At 47.3% G+C, this 22,434-nt stretch overlaps 1 protein-coding gene across 1 annotated transcript; it reads left to right on the top strand.

The window, feature by feature from the left end:
• Positions 1-148: 148 nt before the first annotated feature.
• DERL2 (derlin 2) lies at positions 149-21,437 on the top strand. The gene is made up of 7 exons (XM_073590573.1): positions 149-448; positions 11,828-11,893; positions 13,052-13,125; positions 15,775-15,868; positions 17,343-17,538; positions 17,955-18,045; positions 20,612-21,437. The coding sequence occupies exons 1-7, from the start codon at positions 356-358 to the stop codon at positions 20,715-20,717; spliced, it is 720 nt and encodes a 239-aa protein (XP_073446674.1). The 5' UTR covers positions 149-355; the 3' UTR covers positions 20,718-21,437.
• Positions 21,438-22,434: the final 997 nt, after the last annotated feature.

Raw genomic sequence — 22,434 nt, 5'->3', positions numbered from 1 at the left:
CACAGGTCATTGCAGATGATGATGATGACAAACAATGTGCTGCGTCCCTCCTCTTACACATAGTCACACACTATATATGCCATGGAGGAACTGGCAGGATATATTTGGTACTGAAGGGTTAACTCACGTGCATTTCTCCACATCTCCTCCTCTCCTGACTGCTCCTCCCCCCAGATGAGTCACAGTCTAGATTCACTGCTCCAGGCGCCAGAAAAAAAAAAAAACGGCTCATTCACCCTGCAGAGCCGGCTCACTTCGTTCTCAGCAGGGAAACGGCTCTTTCTATTGGATCGTTCACGAGCGACACATCACTACTGGACGTGGACGAGGCGGAGATGAGAGCGGAGGCAGCAAGATGGCGTACCAGACTTTCCGGCAGGAGTATATGCAGATCCCGCCTGTGACCAGAGCGTATACCACGGCCTGTGTGCTCACCACAGCTGTAGTGGTAAGTGCCGGGCAGTGAGGGGCGCACTATGTGCTGATGGGACCGTGGTGTCCTGCCTCTGCTGACCGCCTCCAGTACAATGATGGGAAAGATCTATGTCCTGGGAAAGACTGATGCAGAGCGCAGGGGACAGACTGACGCAGAGAGCGCGGGGGACAGACTGGCGCAGAGAGCGCGGGGGACAGACTGACGCAGAGCGCGTGCGGGGGACAGACTGACGCAGAGAGCGCGGGGGACAGACTGACGCAGAGAGCGCGGGGGACAGACTGACGCAGAGAGCGCGGGGGGACAGACTGGCGCAGAGAGCACAGGGGACAGACTGACGCAGAGAGCGCGGGGGACAGACTGACGCAGAGAGCGCGGGGGACAGACTGATGCAGAGCGCAGGGGGACAGACTGACGCAGAGCGCGTGCGGGGGACAGACTGACGCAGAGCGCGTGCGGGGGACAGACTGACGCAGAGCGCGTGCGGGGGACAGACTGACGCAGAGCGCGTGCGGGGGACAGACTGACGCAGAGCGCGTGCGGGGGACAGACTGACGCAGAGAGCGCGGGGGACAGACTGATGCAGAGCGCAGGGGGACAGACTGACGCAGAGCGCGTGCGGGGGACAGACTGACGCAGAGCGCGTGCGGGGGACAGACTGACGCAGAGCGCGCGGGGGACAGTCTGACGCAGAGAGCGCGGGGGGACAGACTGACGCAGAGAGCGCGGGGGGACAGACTGACGCAGAGAGCGCGGGGGGACAGACTGACGCAGAGCGCGTGCGGGGGACAGACTGACGCAGAGCGCGTGCGGGGGACAGACTGACGCAGAGAGCGTGGCTGGAGGGACAGACTGACGCAGAGAGCGTGGCTGGAGGGACAGACTGACGCAGAGAGCGCGGGGGACAGACTGACGCAGAGAGCGCGGGGGACAGACTGACGCAGAGAGCGCGGGGGACAGACTGACGCAGAGAGCGCGGGGGACAGACTGACGCAGAGAGCGCGGGGGACAGACTGACGCAGAGAGCGCGGGGGACAGACTGACGCAGAGAGCGCGGGGGACAGACTGACGCAGAGAGCGCGGGGGACAGACTGACGCAGAGAGCGCGGGGGACAGACTGACGCAGAGAGCGCGGGGGACAGACTGACGCAGAGAGCGTGGCTGGAGGGACAGACTGACGCAGAGAGCGCGGGGGACAGACTGACGCAGAGAGCGTGGCTGGAGGGACAGACTGACGCAGAGCGCGTGCGGGGGACAGACTGACGCAGAGCGCGTGCGGGGGACAGACTGACGCAGAGCGCGTGCGGGGGACAGACTGACGCAGAGCGCGTGCGGGGGACAGACTGACGCAGAGCGCGTGCGGGGGACAGACTGACGCAGAGCGCGTGCGGGGGACAGACTGAGACTGACGCAGAGAGCGTGGCTGGAGGGACAGACTGACGCAGAGAGCGCGGCTGGAGGGACAGACTGACGCAGAGAGCGCGGCTGGAGGGACAGACTGACGCAGAGAGCGCGGCTGGAGGGACAGACTGACGCAGAGAGCGCGGGGGGACAGACTGGCGCAGAGCGCGTGCGGGGGACAGGCTGGCGCAGAGCGCGTGCGGGGGACAGGCTGGCGCAGAGCGCGTGCGGGGGACAGGCTGACGCAGAGCGCGTGCGGGGGACAGGCTGACGCAGAGCGCGTGCGGGGAAAGGCTGACGCAGAGCGCGTGCGGGGGACAGGCTGACGCAGAGCGCGTGCGGGGGACAGGCTGACGCAGAGCGCGTGCGGGGGACAGGCTGACGCAGAGCGCGTGCGGGGGACAGGCTGACGCAGAGCGCGTGCGGGGGACAGGCTGGCGCAGAGCGCGTGCGGGGGACAGGCTGGCGCAGAGCGCGTGCGGGGGACAGGCTGACGCAGAGCGCGTGCGGGGGACAGGCTGACGCAGAGCGCGTGCGGGGGACAGACTGACGCAGAGCGCGTGCGGGGGACAGACTGACGCAGAGCGCGTGCGGGGGACAGACTGACGCAGAGCGCGTGCGGGGGACAGACTGACGCAGAGCGCGTGCGGGGGACAGACTGACGCAGAGCGCGTGCGGGGGACAGACTGACGCAGAGCGCGTGCGGGGGACAGACTGACGCAGAGAGCGCGGGGGACAGACTGACGCAGAGAGCGTGGCTGGAGGGACAGACTGACGCAGAGAGCGCGGGGGACAGACTGACGCAGAGAGCGCGGGGGACAGACTGATGCAGAGAGCGCGGCTGGAGGGACAGACTGGCGCAGAGCGTGGGGGTACAGGCTGACGCAAAGCGCCGGGGGGACAGGCTGACGCAGAGCGCGGCTGGAGGGACAGACTGACGCAGAGCGCAGGGGGAAACAGACTGACGCAGAGCGCGTGCGGGGGACAGGCTGACGCAGAGCGCGTGCGGGGGACAGGCTGACGCAGAGCGCGTGCGGGGGACAGGCTGACGCAGAGCGCGTGCGGGGGACAGGCTGACGCAGAGCGCGTGCGGGGGACAGGCTGACGCAGAGCGCGTGCGGGGGACAGGCTGACGCAGAGCGCGTGCGGGGGACAGGCTGACGCAGAGCGCGTGCGGGGGACAGGCTGACGCAGAGCGCGGCTGGAGGGACAGACTGACGCGGAGCGCGGGGGGACCAGGCTGACGCGGAGCGCGCGGGGGGGACCAGGCTGACGCGGAGCGACGCAGGGAGTGGGGGGGGGGCAGACTGACACAGACTGCAGGGACAGCTCAGAGTGCGTCTCCTAGAGAGAAACCATGTGTGTGTGTATTATACACTGCTCAAAAAAATAAAGGGGACACTTAAACAACAGAGTTGTTATAACGCCAAGTAAGTCAAACTTCTGTGAAATCAAACTGTCCACTTAGGAAGCAACACTGATTGACAACAGATGGAAATTATTGGCAATTATCAAGACACACTGAATGAAGGAGTGGTTCTGCAGGCAGGTGGGGACCACAGACCACATCTCAGAGCCAATGCTTTCTGGCTGATGTTTTGGTCACTTTTGAATGTTGGTTGTGCTTTCACACTCTTGGCAGCATGAGACGGACTCTACAACCCATGCAAGTGGCTCAGGTAGTGCAGCTCAGCCAGGATGGCACATCAATGCAAGATGTGGCAAGAAGGTTTGCTGTGTCTGTCAGCGTAGTGTCCAGAGGCTGGAGGCGCTACCAGGAGACGTGGAGGGGGCCGTAGGAGGGCAACGACCCAGCAGCAGGACTGCTACCTCCACTTTTGTGCAAGGAGGAGCACTGGCAGAGCCCTGCAAAATGACCTCCAGCAGGTTACAAATGTGCATATGTCTGCACAATCGTTTAGAAACCGACTCCATGAGGATGGTCTGAGTTCCCGACGTCCACAGATGGGGGTTGTGCTCACAGCCCAACACTGTGCAGGATGCTTGGCATTAGCCACAGAACACCAGGATTGGCAAATTCAGCACTGGTGCCCTGTGCTCTTCACAGATGAAAGCAGGTGCACACTGAGCACATGTGACAGAGTCTGGAGACGCCGTGGAGAGTGATCTGCCTGCAACATCCTTCAGCATGACCGGTTTGGCAGTGGGTCAGTAATGGTGTGAGGTGGCATTTCTTTGGAGGGCCGCACAGCCCTGCATGTGCTCGCCAGAGTTAGCCTGACTACCATTAGGTACCGAGATGAGATCCTCAGACTCCTTGTGAGACCATATGCTGGTGCGGTTGGCCCTGGGTTCCTCCTAATGCAGGACAATGCCAGACCTCATGTGGCTGGAGTGTCAGCAGTTCCTGCAAGATGAAGGCATTGAAGCTATGGACTCGCACAATACTGAGCGATATTTCCTTGACATGAGGCATTTCCACTGAAGTTGCCTGTAATTTGATTTTCCACTTTGATTTTGAGTATCATTCCAAATCCAGACCTCCATGGGATATTCATTTTGATTTATACTGATAATTGTTATGTTTTATTGTTCCGAACACATTCCACTATGCAATGAATAAAAATTTGCAACTGGAATATTTCACATTCAGAGATATCTAGGATGTGGTATTTTAGTGTTCCCTTTATTTTTTTGAGCAGTGTGTATGTGTGTATATATGTGTGTATGTATATATACTCTGCTGTCAGACATGTGTGTGTGTGTGTATATAATGTATGGCTGTGGGTGTATACTGTTTGTATATAAAATTACAGTTGAGGCTAGAAGTTTACATACACTATATAAGAAGACGCATGCATGTTTTTCTCAATATCTGACATGAAATCAGAATAAACCTTTCCAGTTTTAGGTCAATTAGGATTACTATAAATATTATTTGCCAAATGGCAGAAAAATGAGAGAGAGAATGCTTTAAGGCATTTTTCTTTCTCTACCCTTCTTCAGACACATCATACATTCGGTGGAAGTGATGTCTGAAGGACGGGAGAGTGCAGGGCTCACAGGTCATAACAGTTTCACAGGAGAACCAGCGCCCGCACTGTAATACAGCTGTTATAAAGGGGAAATGTAGGGGTTGTCAGAGTAGTGGACATTCCATTCTAAAGTAAACCTGACACTCGATTCATGATGCCCAAACGTCAAGCAGCACTATTGCAGCCAGGTATGTTTTCAGTGTGACTAGTTTGGTGACATCTCTGGATCGCTTCTCCTATGTGACTGACATATTGCTCCCAGATCAGTACATAGGGAGAGACCTGCCTATTACCTGATGTAGAGCAGGGAGAAGCCAGCCAAGGGTGGCGCTGGACTAGTCTACTCCCCGGCTGGATCCATGAAGCACAAGGTGGGCCATTTATATGGATACACCTAAATAAAACGGGAATGGTTGGTGATATCAACTTCCTATTAGTGGCACATTAGTATATGGGAGGGGGAAACTTTTCTAGATGGGTGGTGACCATGGCGGCCATTTTGGATCCAACTTTATTTTTTGCAATGGGAAGAGGGCCGGCCATGTGACACATCAAACTTACTGAGAATTTCACAAAAAAAACAATGATGTGCTTGGTTTTAACATAACTTTATTCTTTCATGTGTTATTTACAAGTTTATGACCACTTATAAAATGTGTACGAAGTGCTGGGTTTAGATCGTGAGCCGATGATGTCTGTAAAGTGCTGCGAAATATGATGGTGATATATAAGCGAAGCATAATGCCTGGCTGCAATCACGCAGCGAAGTTTTGTGTCCTGCTACCTGCGGTTTGCACAGCATGAATCAGGTGACGGGTTTGCTTTAAGGATAGATCATCAATATGGAAGTAATGAGCACCCCCTTTAAAAAAGATATATACAGTGGGGCAAAAAAGTATTTAGTCAGTCAGCAATAGTGCAAGTTCCACCACTTAAAAAGATGAGAGGCGTCTGTAATTTACATCATAGGTAGACCTAAACTATGGGAGACAAACTGAGAAAAAAAAATCCAGAAAATCACGTTGTCTGTTTTTTTTTTTTCATTTTATTTGCATATTATGGTGGAAAATAAGTATTTGGTCAGAAACAAGCAATCAAGATTTCTGGCTTTCACAGACCTGTAACTTCTTCTTTAAGAGTCTCCTCTTTCCTCCACTCATTACCTGTAGTAATGGCACCTGTTTAAACTTGTTATCAGTATAAAAAGACACCTGTGCACACCCTCAAACAGTCTGACTCCAAACTCCACTATGGTGAAGACCAAAGAGCTGTCAAAGGACACCAGAAACAAAATTGTAGCCCTGCACCAGGCTGGGAAGACTGAATCTGCAATAGCCAACCAGCTTGGAGTGAAGAAATCAACTGTGGGAGCAATAATTAGAAAATGGAAGACATACAAGACCACTGATAATCTCCCTCGATCTGGTGCTCCACGCAAAATCCCACCCCGTGGGGTCAGAATGATCACAAGAACGGTGAGCAAAAATCCCAGAACCACGCGGGGGGACCTAGTGAATGAACTGCAGAGAGCTGGGACCAATGTAACAAGGCCTACCATAAGTAACACACTACGCCACCATGGACTCAGATCCTGCAGTGCCAGACTGGTCCCACAGCTTAAGCCTGTACATGTCCGGGCCCGTCTGAAGTTTGCTAGAGAGCATTTGGATGATCCAGAGGAGTTTTGGGAGAATGTCCTATGGTCTGATGAAACCAAACTGGAACTGTTTGGTAGAAACACAACTTGTCGTGTTTGGAGGAAAAAGAATACTGAGTTGCATCCATCAAACACCATACCTACTGTAAAGCATGGTGGTGGAAACATCATGCTTTGGGGCTGTTTCTCTGCAAAGGGGCCAGGACGACTGATCCGGGTACATGAAAGAATGAATGGGGCCATGTATCGTGAGATTTTGAGTGCATACCTCCTTTCATCAGCAAGGGCATTGAAGATGAAACGTGGCTGGGTCTTTCAACATGACAATGATCCAAAGCACACCGCCAGGGCAACGAAGGAGTGGCTTCGTAAGAAGCATTTCAAGGTCCTGGAGTGCCCTAGCCAGTCTCCAGATCTCAACCCTATAGAAAACCTTTGGAGGGAGTTGAAAGTCCGTGTTGCCAAGCGAAAAGCCAAAAACATCACTGCTCTAGAGGAGATCTGCATGGAGGAATGGGCCAACATACCAACAACAGTGTGTGGCAACCTTGTGAAGACTTACAGAAAACGTTTGACCTCTGTCATTGCCAACAAAGGATATATCACAAAGTATTGAGATGAAATTTTGTTTCTGACCAAATACTTATTTTCCACCATAATATGCAAATAAAATGAAAAAAAACAGACAATGTGATTTTCTGGATTTTTTTTTTCTCAGTTTGTCTCCCATAGTTGAGGTCTACCTATGATGTAAATTACAGACGCCTCTCATCTTTTTAAGTGGTGGAACTTGCACTATTGCTGACTGACTAAATACTTTTTTGCCCCACTGTATGTATTGTTTTTCCAGCCCAAGGATCATCTTCATTAGTTTTTTTTTTATTGCTAAAACTCTGCGGACAGATATTATTCTAAAATTTATAGCAAAATAATAAGTCTGAATAAAATGTCATAGCTGTGGTTTTAGTTATATTAAAAGGAACCTATCACCCAGTTTTCCTTCACCTGTAAGCTCTTATATACAGCTTTCTAGAATGCGGTATGTGTCCCCAATCAGCTCTGCAATGCATAAAAATAGCTTTTATTAGGCTCGCCTATGGTGTGGCCCGGTCCGATTGGGGACGTATATACACGACTGCTTACAGCTACTGGCTGAACTTTATATGGAGAATATCTGCTGACGGGTTCGGTTTAAAATGCAGCGTGCAATTCTGTATGATGGTTTTTTTTCCGAGACTAAATGCATGTGCAAAATATTACATTCACCAAAAATTAGTTAAATTGCCATTAACCCTTTTCTGCCATCTGACGTACTATCCCGTCCATGGGACCCGGGCCCCTATGCCCATGGACGGGATAGTATGTCATAGCGATTAGTGGCGCTCAAGTAGTGAGCGCCGCTGATCACGTCCGGGTGTCAGCTGATTATCACAGCTGACACCCGGCACTATGTGTCAAGGGCGGTCACGGACCGCCCCCGACACGTTAACCCCTGGCACACTGCAATCAAACACGATCGCAGTGTACCGGGGGGTTTAGGGAAACATCGGGAGGGAGGGGGCTCCCTCAGTGCTTTCCTGAGCCCCCCGCAGCAGTGCAATGTACAGCGCTGCTGCGGGGGCCTCCTTCCCTGCGGGTCCCCGGATCCAAAATGGCGGCGGGGGCCTGCAGGGAGCCGGCTTCCTCACTGCCTGCAAAGCGCAGGCACGAGGAAGCCTTCTGCACTGCCTGTGACAGATCGCTGATCTGTCACAGTTATCTGTGATGTGACAGATCAGCGATCTGTCACATGACAGTTATGTCCCCCCCTGGGACATTGTAATAAAGTTAAAAAAAAAAGTGTAAAAATAATTTATAAAAAAATCGCTAAATAAATAAAAAAAAAAAAAATTCCCTAATTCATTTTTTGGAAATAAAAAAAACAAACAATAAAAGTACACATATTTAGTAACGCCGCATTCGTAACGACCCGCCCTATAAAACTGTCCCATTAGCTAACCCCTTTACTGAACCCCTTAAAAAATAAAAATAAAAAATGAATAAAAAAATAAAGCTTTGTCATCATACCGCCGAACAAAAAATGCAATAACGCGCGAACAAAAAGACAGATATAAATAACCATGCTACCGCTGAAAACGTCATCTTGTCCCGCATAAAACGAGCCGCCATACAGCGTCATCAGCGAAAAAATAAAGTTATAGCACGCAGAATAAAGCGATGCAAAAATAATTTTTTTTTATATAAAATTGTTTTCATTGCATAAAAGCGCCAAAACATAAAAAAAGACCTAAATGAGGTATCGCTGTAATCGTACTAACCCGCAGAATAAAAGGGCTTTATCAATTTTACCGCACGCGGAACGGTGTAAACGCACCCCCCAAAAGAAATTCTTGAAATGCTGGTTTTTGTTCATTCTGCATCCAAAAAAATCGGAATAAAAAGCGATCAAAAAATGTCACGTGCCCAAAAATGGTACCAATAAAAACGTCAACTCGTCCCGCAAAAAATAAGACCTCACATGACTCTGTGGGTCAAAATACGGAAAAATTATAGCTCTCAATATGTGGTGATGCAAAAACTATGTTTACAATAAAAAGCGTCTTTTAGCGTGCGACAGCTGCCAAACATAAAAACCGCCATAAATAGTAAATCAATTCCCCCGTTATCACCCCCTTAAGTAGGGAAAAATAATAAAATAAAAAGAAAATGTATTTATTTCCATTTTCCCATTAGGGCTGAGATTAGGGTTAGAGGTGTGTAGGGGTTAGGGTTGGAGTTAGAATTGGGGGGTTTCCACTGTTTGAGCACATCAGGTGCTCTCCAAACGCAACATGGCATCTGATCTCAATTCCAGCCAATTCTGCGTTGAAAAAGTCAAATGGTGCTCCTTCCCTTCCAAGCTCTGCCATGCACCCAAACAGTGGTTTACCCCCACATATGAGGTATCAGCCTACTCAGGACAAATTGCAAAACAACTTTTGCGGTCCAAAGTCTCCTGTTACCCTTAGGAAAATAAAAAATTGGGGATTTTTACGCCCCGCATTATAAACTTCTGTGAAGCCCTTGGGGGTTCAAAGTGCTCACCACACATCTAGATAAGTTCATTAGGGGGTCTAGTTTCCAAAATGGGGTCACTTGTGGGGGGTTTCCACTGTTAGGTACATCAGAGGCTCTCCAAAGGCAACATGACACCCGAAGACCATTCCATCAAAGTCTGCATTCCAAAACGTCACTACTTCCCTTCCGAGCCCCGACGTGTGCCCATACAGTAGTTTTTTTCCACATATGGGGTATCAGCGTACTCAGGACAAATTGGACAACAACTTTTGGGGTCCAATTTCTCCTGGTACCCTTGGGAAAACAAAAAAAATTGGGGACTAAAAGATCATGTTTGTGGAAAAAATATGATTTTTTTATTTTCATGCCCGGGCGTTATAAACTTCTGTGAAGCACTGGGGGGTTCAAAGTGCTCACCATACATCTAGATAAGTTCCTTGAGGGGTCTAGTTTCCAAAATGGTGTCATTTGTGGGGGGTTTCCACTGTTTTGGTACATCAGGAGCTTTCCAAACGTGACATGGTGTCCGATCTCAATTCCAGCCAAAAAAAGTCAAATGGCGCTGCTTCCCTTCCGAGCTCTGCCATGCGCCTAAATAGTCGTTTACACCCACATATGGGCTAATTGACAAATTGCACAATAACTTTTAAGGTCTTGTTACTCTTGGGAAAATAAAAATTGGGGGTGAAAAGATCATTTTTGTGGAAAAAATGATTTTTTAATTGTACGGCTGTACGTTATAAACTTCTGTGAAGCCCTTGTGGGTTCAAAGTTCTCACCACATATCTAGCTAAGTTCCTTGGGGGGGTCTAGTTTCCAAAATGGGGTTACTTGTGGGGGGTTTCCACTGTTTAGGTACATCAGGGGCTCTCCAAACGTGACATGGCGTCCAATCTGAATTCCAGCCAATTTTGCATTGAAAAAATCAAACGGCGCTCCTTCCCTTCTGAGCTCTGCCATGCGCCGAAACAGTGGCTCCCCCCCCACATATCAGGTATCAGCATACTCAGGACAAATTGCACAATAACTTTTGCAGTCCAATTTCTCCTGTTACCCCTGGTTCCAAAATTGTGCTGATGTAAAGTAAACATGTGGGAAATGTTACTTAAGTTTTTTGTGTGCCGTATCTCTGTGATTTAAGGGCATAAAAAAATCAAAGTTGGAAAATTGCGAAATTTTCGCCAAATTTCCGTTTTTTTCCACAAATAAACGTAAGTTATATGAATGAAATTTAACCACTAACATGAAGTACGATATGTCACGAGAAAATAATGTCAGAATCACCGGGATCCATGGAAGCGTTTGAGTTATTACCTCATAAAGGGACAGTGGTCAGAATTGTAAAAATTGGCCCGGTCATGAACGTGCAAACCACCCTTGGGGGTTAAGGGGTTAAAGACAATCTGAATGTGTGGTGTATTCCCCCCCCCCCCCCCCCCCCAAGTATTAAAAAGTTTATGTGAAGATGCTTCTAAGAAAGCCGAGCGATATGTAAACCTCGCTTGTTTGCTTTGTTGGCCGCTTCACCAGTAAGGGCACTGAGCTGGAACAGGTCGGCACCAGGAGCACTGCAGCTACTAGAAGTCCCAGCAAGCCTGATATGGGCGCTGCCAATGCCGATTCCCTTTACCATGTATCTATTATATACTTACCTAAAATTGTCCATCATCCACTTCTGTCCGTATGTCCTCGAATCCCACAATCCACCGCGCTGCATCGGAAGTACGCCGACCGCCATATTGGAATACCCAAGTGATGGGTATTCCAATATGGCACCTGCTGGTGATACCAGGCCCTTCCGCAGCTCCACCAGTGGGACACCGCCGGACCCGCCGCCTGACTACACGCACCGGATCCCGCTGCTGCCTGCTCACCCACCTTTGTTGCCGTCACAGTCGGCAGGAAAGACCGCGGCTTGTGCTGGAGATGGGGTCCAGGCGCCCTCTGGTGGCGCCGCACCCCATCTCCAGCACAGGCCGCAAACCACCGTCTTTCCTGCCGGCTGTGACTGCACGGAGGTGGGTGGGTGGGCAGGCAGCGGTTTGATCTGGCATGTGTAGTCAGGCAGCGTCGGGTCCGACCACTAGAGGGCGCTCGCACCCAATTTCCAGCACAGGCCGCAAGCCGCGGTCTTTCCTGCCGACTGACTTCACGGAGGTGGATAGGCACGCAGCGGCGGGACACACGCCCCCACATCTAGTATAGTATATCTAGCTACATAGTAGTGCAGGAAATGGCTCAGGGATTTTATACACAATTTACCTCCTGTTTTCTTTCTTCCAGCAATTAGAAATTATCACACCCTTTCAACTATATTTCAACCCTGAGCTGATATTTCGACATTACCAGGTGAGTCTTCTGGGCTTTGGCCCTGTCTGTAATGTTTCCATTTCTGCAGTGTTCTGTGATGTGGCAGAATATTGTAGGAGCGCTCAGTAAGTACTGCAGAAAGTTAGGTGACAACAGGGTTTTTTTTTTTTCTGAATTCTGTTGGCAGTTTCATATTACATGGTTTTCGACTGTGCATCTTTGCCAAATGACAGCTGTTAGCAGATATTTTATAGGTCTACATCTGGTACAAAGACTCTACTGTGGTTTTTGAAATGTTCTTTACTCGCCTCCAGTGCCATTCCGGCAGTGTTGGCACCAGCTCTCCTGGGATTTGCATCACATTATGTCACGCGATCCCTGTGACCATTCAGTGATGGCTTCACTCTCTTTGCCGTCAGACATCAAGAGGAAGTGAGCGGCCACCACAGATCTGACTTCCTCTCGATGTCTGATTTGCACGACGGTGGGTAGAGTGAAGCCATCGCTGACTGAGCAGCGAGATCACGTTACATAACATTGGGATGCCAGTGCCGGCACTACTGGAAAGGTGCCAGCATGGGAGTTGAGTATGTCTTATTTTACTAGGAGGAAACATCCTGGTTAAGAAGGGGTTGTCCAAGTAATGGACAAGCTTTTTAAGCTTAATCTTACTCCGCTGAGCAAGTCTCCATGATTAATGGAGTGATCTGGGCTTGGGGGGGGGGGGAGTCCATAGTCAGAGACCGCTCATACTGTTACGCTTGGATATCCCTAGTGTAAGCTGGCTGTCATATGCAGAATGTATGCAATTTGCCTTCTCGTGGTCACGTGCCGACTAGATTCATCCAGCTTCCTTCAAGAGGAGTAAGTCTGGTTTTCATGTGACCACTGGTATGCTAGTTGTATCCATTCTGTCATGTGACCTCCGGCTTGCAGTGGAAATACCGGGGAATCGTAGGAACCACATGCTGTCACAGTTGGGCAGTCTGCAATCGCATAGGGCCTGTAGGCGTTTGTTACAAGCCAAGGTTCCTCAACTTGTCTGTTTTGATATCACATTTTTACCTTGACCAGGTTGCGATCTGTTTGCTCTTTAATTGTCACTGTACAGTTTCTCTACGACACTTCCGCAACTCTGTTCTGAAAAGTAATATGCTTCTATTTTTTTTTTTTTTTTCCCCCCCCCGTCTTCTTTAGGTATGGAGACTAGTCACAAACTTCTTATTTTTTGGACCAGTTGGATTCAATTTTTTATTTAATATGATTTTTCTGTATCCTTTATAAAATGGATTTTCAGACATGATTCCTAGTATGACATGACAATTTACATCATTTTAAGTTTAGATTTACAGGTCTGGAAACATCTTACTTCTGTTAGGAAACTTAATGTGTTAATAACCAAAAACTGGCAAAGCCTGACTGTTTTTGGGACAGACAGATACAACAGCAAAATGGAGGCAAAGTGTGGTATTTAATACCTGACTCTACAAGTGAGTAAATGGAAAACAACGCTTATATTTTTACATAGGGATATCATCTGCATGGCCGTGTCCGCATAAGCCCCAAGTCCATCATATTTAAGGGAATCTGTCAGCGGGATTTCAAACCCCAAGCTTTTTTATATGACCACGTAGTGCTTTCAGAGACAAGCTCATCAATACCTTTACATGGACAGTCTGTGCCTCCATATTGAGAAATCACCATTTGAACTGATGTGTAAATGAGGCTGAAGATCTGAAGCCTCTGTCACTCCAGCTCTATTCCCCACCCAGCAACGCCTCTTCTGCTTGACTGCGGATGGCTCCCTTACCAGAAGTCACGCAGCATAAAGGCTATTGGTCAGGGAAGAGTAGGGGGTGTTGAAGGGCAGGGAACACAGCTGGAATGACAGAAGCTTCAGATCTATCATAGCCAGCCATTTGCATATAGATTCAAACGGAGGAAGAGACTGGCCATGTAAAGGTATTGCTGGGATTGCATTTGAAAAAGCTACATGTGCATATAAATACTTTCAGGGGGTGAATCCTTGCTGGCAAATTCTTGTAGTTAGACTTTTTTTGTGGCGTTATTCTCTACCTGAGAAGATTTGGAAGAGGTTTTTTTCTCAACCTTTTGATTGGTGTGTGCCCAGTTTGGGGTGGATGCCATCGGGTTCCATTTCAAAGAAGTGACATGCGCTTTATTTCACATTACGTTTTTCTAAACCTTTTCAGGCTGAAAACCCTCATGAACTGCAAAATGGATGAACCATAGAAATGAATAAGTAGTGGTGTGTGTTTTTTTTTTGTCTGTTTAGTGAGGAGGATTTTAGAGGTCACTTTCCTAAAATGTACATTCCTTTTCATATACAAAATTATTGGGTGGCTTCTCCTGCATGTTATGTAAAGCTTCCATTCTCTACTTGCCCATAATTATTTTTTCTGCAGTGCAAACAAAGCAGCTCTAGCTACCCTGATGGCTAATATATGCTGCTCGATCCCCAGGCAGCATGTATCAGCCATTGGCTGCATGACCTCAGCCAGGTATGTTTGACTCTGCAGTGCTGTGGCGTTTTAGAGAAAAACATTCTAAGGCTATGTGCACACGTAGATTTTGGTCCTGCGGATTTTTCCGCACGGATTTGTAAAAATCCGCAGGTAAAATCTCGGGTAAAAAGACCTGCGGTTTCACACCGCTACAGTGGTGAAGGTGTGAAACCGCAGCGGAATCCGCGCAAAGAATTGACATGCTGCGGATTGCAACCCGCAGCAAATCTGCAGCATGTGCACAGCGTTTTTGGTTTTAGCATTGCAAACGATGGTACTGTACAACGCAGCAGAAACTGCTGCGGACCCGCAGGGCCAGAAACGCTGCGGATCCGCAGCAGAATCCGCACCGTGTGCACATAGCCTAAGGCTATGCTCACATGTTTGGTGAGATCGGCTCGAATGGACCCAGCAGCAATTTGTTACCAAAAAAGATGTGCGCACACAACATTTTAGTCCATTTTTAAATAAGTGATCTCTGCTGGATCTGTTATTTTTTAATATTGAAGACTACGGAAAAACGGATTTGTTATCCGAGCACTGACTTATGCTGGAGTGCTGTATTTCCACTGACATATTTCTCTAAGGCTAGTTTCACACTAGCGTTTATGAGCGCAGCGACGGCCTGCGCACGGCCGCCGCTAAGCCCCGCCCCTGCCGCGCCTCCGCCGGTAGCTCCACCCACCGGCGCATGACGCTGCATGCGCCCTGCGTCCCCTATCTTTATCACAGGGGGCGCAGGCCGTGCGCAGTATGCGTTTGGCGGCGCATGCGTCCTTTTGACGGTGCGCCGACCTGCGCCAAACGCAACCTGCTGCAGTTTGGTTGCGTCGGCGCACCGTCAAAAAGGCGCGTGCGCCGCCAAACGCATACTGCGCACGGCCTGCATACCCAGTGCTAAAGATAGGGGACGCAGGGCGCATGCAGCGTCATGCGCCGGTGGGCGGAGCTACCGGCGGCAGGGGGCAGGGCTTAGCGGCGGCCGTGCGCAGGCCGTTGCTGCGCTCATAAACGCTAGTGTGAAACAAGCCTAATTTGTAACGGTTCCATATTTTTTTTTGCTGACCGGATCCAGGGGACCCTCCATTCTGACTGGTTTCCCATGAGACTTGATCCTCAGTGGCGCTTTTAAAGCATGATTTTCTACCTAGTCAAACATGCCTGCCTGAGATGATGCAGTCATCATCTGGTACTTGCTGCCCATGGGTCAGACAGCATATATCCTCTGTCAGGTTCCCCTTAAACATATGGGTCATCTTCAATATTTCTGTAGCTTAGACCGTGCCCACTGACTGACTATACATTTAGTTTTATACAGGGTCAAGTGTTAACTTGGAGTCATGTGGTTTGTCTAATAAATTATAAGAACTGTTCCTTAACAAAAAATGTACTCAGATATAGATACTGCCGGATGCTTGAAGAAGGATCGTTTCGTGGTCGTACAGCAGATTTTGTATTTATGTTCCTCTTTGGTGGCCTTTTAATGACTGTATCCTTATAAGTATTCAGTATTATATATATTTTATATTTTTTTTTTACTAGGCCTTAATGTCAGTGGTATATTAATAGTTCAACTTTGCACCCATAAGTAATAATGTTTAGCGTAATCTAAAGAAAAGTAATACATTTTTAAACCTTTTTCCACTGCTAAGGACATATGTAGTGCATCATGTCTTTATAGAAGACTTTTCACCAACAGTTTCATTTTGAACTGGACATGCTGTAATATTGGCTACAGGGCAGATTATTTCTTTTTGTGTCTGTTGCGAAGATATTGGCAATCATAGATGAGCGTACTTGATCGCATAAGGTGTCATCAGCGCATGCTCTGGTGCTAATCAAGTGTCTTCGGCATGCTCGAATAATATGTTCGAGTCCCTGCCCCTGCATGTCTCGCAGCTGATCAACGGCTCCAATACATGGAACATGCAGGGATTGTCTTAACAAACAGGCAATCCCTCCATGTATTGGGGCTGTTGATCAGATGTGAGACATACAGGTGTAGGGGCTCGAACATATTATTCGAGGACGCCGAAGACACTTGGTTTCCACATGAGCATGCTGGTTTATCACTAATTAGCAGTCAAAGAATTTGGCAACTAATCAGCTCAATTTTGTCCAAGTGGACCTTACCAGAGTGATTTTCGGGTGTGTGCGTCATCATTATATGTGACAGTTGCCCAATCATAAGCAGGCAGCAACACAGCAGGTTAAAAAGAACACTCGTCCCAAAATAGTTTAATGCATGTTTCTCATTGTGTTCCTTGTAACGGCAGACTGCCCTGATATCTTGGTCTAATATTCTGCCTGATTAGAAAGTGCTGGGAGTAGAGCACAGGTGATTATTATCTTTCAGATAAGGTCAAGACCGGCCATGTGGAGGAGGGACAGCACAGCTGAGTTTAGCTGTATTACGTTACAAACATTGCATTACAAAATCAAATCACTGTCACCTCAACTTTACTGCCCTTTTCCCCACGCTGCCTGTCTGGAGATTAGAACTTAAAGGTGTAATAACCACATTTATGTCTGGACACAGTAACTTCTAATGGATCAGCAGTGAGAGCAGAACAGGCTGTCATTAAATCTCAAGCAGGAGTAGTCTGTTCTGAGATATTTTGGGGCATGTTCTTTTTCTCCTGTGTTGCATCCGGCTATGATTGGTTAGCATCATACAGGGGGAAGTACACTCCACCAGTGAAAATTGTGATAACATACATTTGACTTAACAAAATTAACACATTAGATGCTAAATAGTGAGATTGCTAATGTCTTTGCAATTGAGAAATTATATACTACTGTCAATCTACAGAGGGGAAGGTTATGGTAATTGAGTTGGCAATAATTTTGCGCACAAAAAACTACACTATAGGCATGGCTCTTATAGTTCCCTATATAACTAGTTTCAAATGAGTTTTGGTGGGGACATTCCCTTTAACAGCATTTTTCTTAATATTTTCTAGATTTTTGGACTTTTTGTCAATTTAGTTTTCCTCGGCCAAGCTTTTACAATAATGCTTGTGTATGTATGGAGCAGGAGAAATCCATATGTTCGAATGAACTTCTTTGGGCTTTTGAATTTTCAGGCTCCATTCCTTCCATGGGTCCTCATGGGCTTTTCCCTGCTGCTGGGGAATTCAATTATTGTGGATCTCTTGGGTAAGATCTATACTACCTGGTATGAAACTTGTTGGAGTAAATGTTTTTTTCTTAATCCAATTGTATTGTCCGTGTTCCTTGCCCCCTTATGCACAAGGAAAGATTAATATTCGCACTGTACACCACATGTGTCCCATTGATAGAGGAGAAAAGTCTTACTTTGCAGTGCAAGTTTCTCAAGACTGGCGCTTCACTGCGTTAATGCAATCCTTAATGACTTGGCAATGCTTTTAGTGATCTGTCTGGCTCATTTATTTTCTCGAGGGCATGTTTACTCAAGGCATTAGAAAACTGGCAACGCCAGGAAAATCGATAGAAATACCACATAGGTGTATCCTTATGGGAAAGTTTCTGTGTTTGTAGCTCTGTTCATATGTTGCACTTTGTGACTTTTTTGTGTCTTTTTGTTCTTTTAGGTATTGCTGTTGGACACATCTATTTCTTTTTAGAAGATGTGTTTCCTAACCAGCCCGGAGGAGGAAGAATTTTGAAGACCCCATACATTTTGTAAGTGAAGTGCTGGTTCAGGGACATCGTCTCTCTTGCCTCTGCATGCTTACATGCATCTAGTAAGAAAACAAGTGTCACTACTGGAGTAAAGAATCAGGATAAATATCACCAAATGTACTTCTTTATGCATGTCTGTCATAGTTGTTCAGCCAACATCGCTATCTTGAAGAAATCAGAGCTGCTTGTGACATTTGCTCCAGTTATACTTAAACGGGATTTACCTAGACTGAAAGTTATTCCTGAGCCATAGCATAGGGAATGTCAGCTACTTCCAGCAGTCCCATTGATCATGAACAGAGGTTCATGTGCTTGACTTCTGCATTACTCGAATGGGGAGAATCCCTGTTATCTTGATCAGGGGGGTCCCAGAGTTCATACTCCCAGCAATCAGTAAGTCCTCTGCTATCCTATGGATAGCTTTCCATCTAGCCAGTATTGGATAGCTCATTTCCAAAGTCAATAACCTTTTAGCATTATATATATTTACTAGCTGAAGAGCCCGGCGCTGCCCGGGCATAGTAACTAACACTGTGGTTAGTTATAGCAAATAATTATCCTCCATCCCATAGTCCCGTGCCCAAATACCCATCATACATATCCACCATCCCATAGGCCCGTGCCCATATACCCATCATACATATCCACCATCCCATAGTCAAGTGCCCATATACCCGTCACATATCCTCCATCCCATAGTCCCATGCCCATATACCCATCATACATATTCTCCATCCCATAGTCCCATGCCCATATACCCGTCATACATATTCTCCATCCCATAGTCCCATGCCCATATACCCATCATACATATTCGCCATCCCATAGTCGAGTGCCCATATATCCATCACACATCCTTCATCTGATAGTCCCATGCTCATATACCCGTCATACGTATCCTCCATCCCATAGGCCCGTGCCCATATACCCGTCATACATATCCTCCATCCCATAGTCCAGTGCCCATATACCCGTCATACATATCTGCCATCCCATAGTCCAGTGCCCATATACCCGTCATGCATATCCTCCATCCCATAGTCCAGTGCCCATATACCCATCATACATATCCTCCATCCCATAGTCCAGTGCCCATATACCCGTCATACATATCCTCCATCCCATAGTCCAGTGCCCATATACCCGTCATGCATATCCTCCATCCCATAGTCAGCCGTTATGACATCATAATGAGCAGCGGGGCTTGCAGCCTATGATGACATCAGCGTCGCCATGGCAACCATTATGACATCATAATGAGGGGCGGGGGTTGATACGCACACACTTTTTCCCCGTTATGTAGATAGGGGCCAAATTGTTTGGTGAATTGGAATGCGCGGGGTTAAAATTTCGCCTCACAACATAGCTTAGGACACTCTCGGGGTCCAGACGTGTGACTCTGCCAAATTTTATTGGCTGTAGCTGCGACGGTGCGGATGCCAATCCCGGACATACACACATAACAACACACACACACTTGAGCTTTATATAATAGATATATATATATTTTACAGGTACATCTCACAAAATTACCGTACAATATTTTTAAAAAGTTAATTTATTTCAGTTCTTCAATACAAAAAGTGAAACTCATATTGTCATTGCAAGCAGAGTGATGTATTTCACGTGTTTATTTCTGCTAATGTTGATGATTATGGCTTACAGCCAATGACAACCCAAAAGTCATTATCTCAGTAAATTAGAATACTTTATAACACCAGCTTGAAAAATGATTTTAAAATCCGAAATGTTGGCCTACTGAAATGTATGTTCTGTAAATGCACTTAATACTTGGTCAGGGCTCCTTTTGCATCAATTACTGCATCAATGCGGTGTGGCATGGAAGTGATCAGCCTGTGGCACTGCTGAGGTGTTATGGAAGCCCAGGTTGCTTTGATAGCAGCCTTCCTGATAGACTGTAAGTCATAATCATCAACATTAACAGACACATTCGTGAAATACATCACTCTGTTTGTAATGACTCTATATAATGAGTCTCACTTTTTGTATTGAAGAACTGAAATTAACTTTTTGATGATATTCTAATTTTATGAGATGCACCTGTAAATGCAGGCTCTTAATGGGGAATTTTGTCTGCAGGTTTTTGCTATTTAATCAGCATAATGTAGATGCATAGATGTATTCCTTGCAGAGAAACTTGCTGTGCTTTCAATACAATCAGTGTTTTATCAACAGGAGATTATCACTGCCTGCTTAGGTCTCTGTGGGTCATTCTAGCTAATCTGTGTAACCCCGCCCTCACCACTGATTGCCAGGAAGCTGCCAATCAGTGATGTGGGCAGGGTTATGCACAGCTCAGCATTGTGACCACTGCCACATCTACAGCAGAGAACACATGGAGTCTATTAAAACTGCAACAAGCAGCCTAGTAAGTAATACATCCCTGGAATCAGGGTCTCTACCCCTATTTCATGCAGCTCTCAGATTACATGGTAAAAACCTGCTGACAGATTCACTTTTAGTGAGCACACGAAGTAACAAATGTGTTTTGTGCAGTCACAAGTTATTTCTCTTATATAGTGCCTTTACATCACTTAATTTGCAGGAAAGCAATATTTGATGCACAAGATGAAGACCCAAACTACAATCCACTCCCTGAAGATCGTCCTGGGGGATTTGCTTGGGGAGAAGGACAAAGACTCGGAGGTTAAAGAAAAGCCCACAAGAGAAAGTGTCACACAGGAGCTGAACTCGTGTAATCTCGTCTTGAATGCACATTGCCCTGTTGTAGTAATAACCTACAGTTCTCCAGAACAGGATGCACTTTATCTTCCATTGACTGACACAAGGAGACCTTTTTACTTTCCCACCAGTGCCTCCCTATAGAGGACTTGTTTGCAATGGTACTTGAAGCTCTTGGACCCTAAACTGGAAATATGGAAACTTATTCTATTTAACCAAACTGTGCAGACTTCTTTATTGCTTTTTAACAGTTGTGTGCTATTTCTTTATTTTTGATACAAAAAAAGAAAATCTTTAAGGATACATGGCTTGTCCAGATTTTGGCAGAACATAAATTATACTGTGTGTAGAGAAGACTGTGCAAATGCCAATAAACTGCACAAAATAGGGGTCCTACAACAGCCGCCATTCCTCTTCTGTGCACCAACGCAAGATGCTTATTTTATATACATGTTACGACCCTAGACTACACTCTTTTGTGCAGCGACACAAACTTTGCTGGCTGATTATTTTTTTTTTTTCATTTTTTTTTTTTCATTTTTTTTGGTTTGATTATCAGATAGTTGGTTTATTACCGGATTTCATTTGGGGGATGGAAATACAAGGAATCCAAGAAAAATAAAAATTGGTGTATTATATAATATTTTATATGCACAATAAATCCACTGAAGCTGTGCTTTTAAACCAGATTCCAAATTCCTGGCATTTTCCATGTATAACGTAATGGGGGAATTAACAACGTCGTTAGGCCCCATGACTGTCTAACCTGAACATTTACAAGTTCGTGTTAACGGGGATTTCTCATCACCCTAAGGGTACCGTTACACTTAGCGATGCACCAGCGATCCCGACAATGATATGGATCGCTGGTGCATCGCTAAGTGGTCGCTAGTGAGCTGCCACACAGGCAGATCTCACCAGCGACATAGCAGGGGTCGGGGGTCGTTACTTACCTGTCAGACGCGGCGATCCTGACGTCCTCCCGCCTGCGTCCACGCGTCGCTCGTCGGCGCCACAGGAAGCGCCCGACGAGAAATGGTCCAGGACGTTCTCGCGCAACCAGCGATAACCAGCGGGGGAGCCGGTCGCAGGTAAGTATCAGACATAGCGATATCACTGCTGCGTCACAAAACCAGTGATGTTATAGCGATATTGCTAGCGATCTCGCTGTGTGTGACGGGGGCTTAAGTGGGTGAAATTACAAAGTGCTTTTCCCTAAAGGCATGCGCTATGGCACACCCACTGAGCTTTTGAAGCAGAAGATGTTTCAGGAAACCCCCAATGATGTTTTTCTTGACTAGCCTTCTTTGGCAGCCTTGCCAAAGGTGTGTGGGTTTTGTGTTTTTACATCGGTTACAGGTGAAATTCAGCCAGAAAAAGATGTCCAGTGCACATACCTGTATTGAGAATACTCTCTTCAGAAACCAAGAGATTGTTATATCTATAGTTAGCGCTCATTGCCTCGGTTACCGGCCACCGCTACAGTCCTATCAAAGGTAGCCTGTCTCCTAGACAAGCAGTTTGTGCGTGCAAGTTCTTTATGCCTGATATTGGCTGGCATCATTGCCTTTCCAAGCTTTTTCAATGCTGTAGAGGCAAAGCTGCTCTGCTTTCAGCATCTGACATGACACAAACATTCATAAAAGGTGCTCACAGCGAGACCTGTGCCATTAAAAAGAACCTGTC

Source organism: Dendrobates tinctorius, unplaced genomic scaffold (genome assembly GCF_039654945.1).
Source record: "Dendrobates tinctorius isolate UK_male_01 unplaced genomic scaffold, ASM3965494v1 ptg000117l, whole genome shotgun sequence".
NCBI classification, from domain to species: Eukaryota; Metazoa; Chordata; class Amphibia; order Anura; family Dendrobatidae; genus Dendrobates; species Dendrobates tinctorius.
Note: the sequence above shows the minus strand (reverse complement) of the source record. Positions and strands in the feature narration are given on the sequence as shown.

What these genes read in the sequence shown, in the direction of transcription:
- DERL2 (XM_073590573.1), top strand. Translation starts at nt 356, where the DNA reads ATGGCGTACCAGACTTTCCGGCAGGAGTATATGCAGATCCCGCCTGTG. An exon ending in TTATTTAATATGATTTTTCT is followed by an intron (nt 13,126 to 15,774) that starts GTATCCTTTATA and finishes AAATGTACTCAG; the next exon opens with ATATAGATACTGCCGGATGC. An exon ending in AATTATTGTGGATCTCTTGG is followed by an intron (nt 17,539 to 17,954) that starts GTAAGATCTATA and finishes TTGTTCTTTTAG; the next exon opens with GTATTGCTGTTGGACACATC.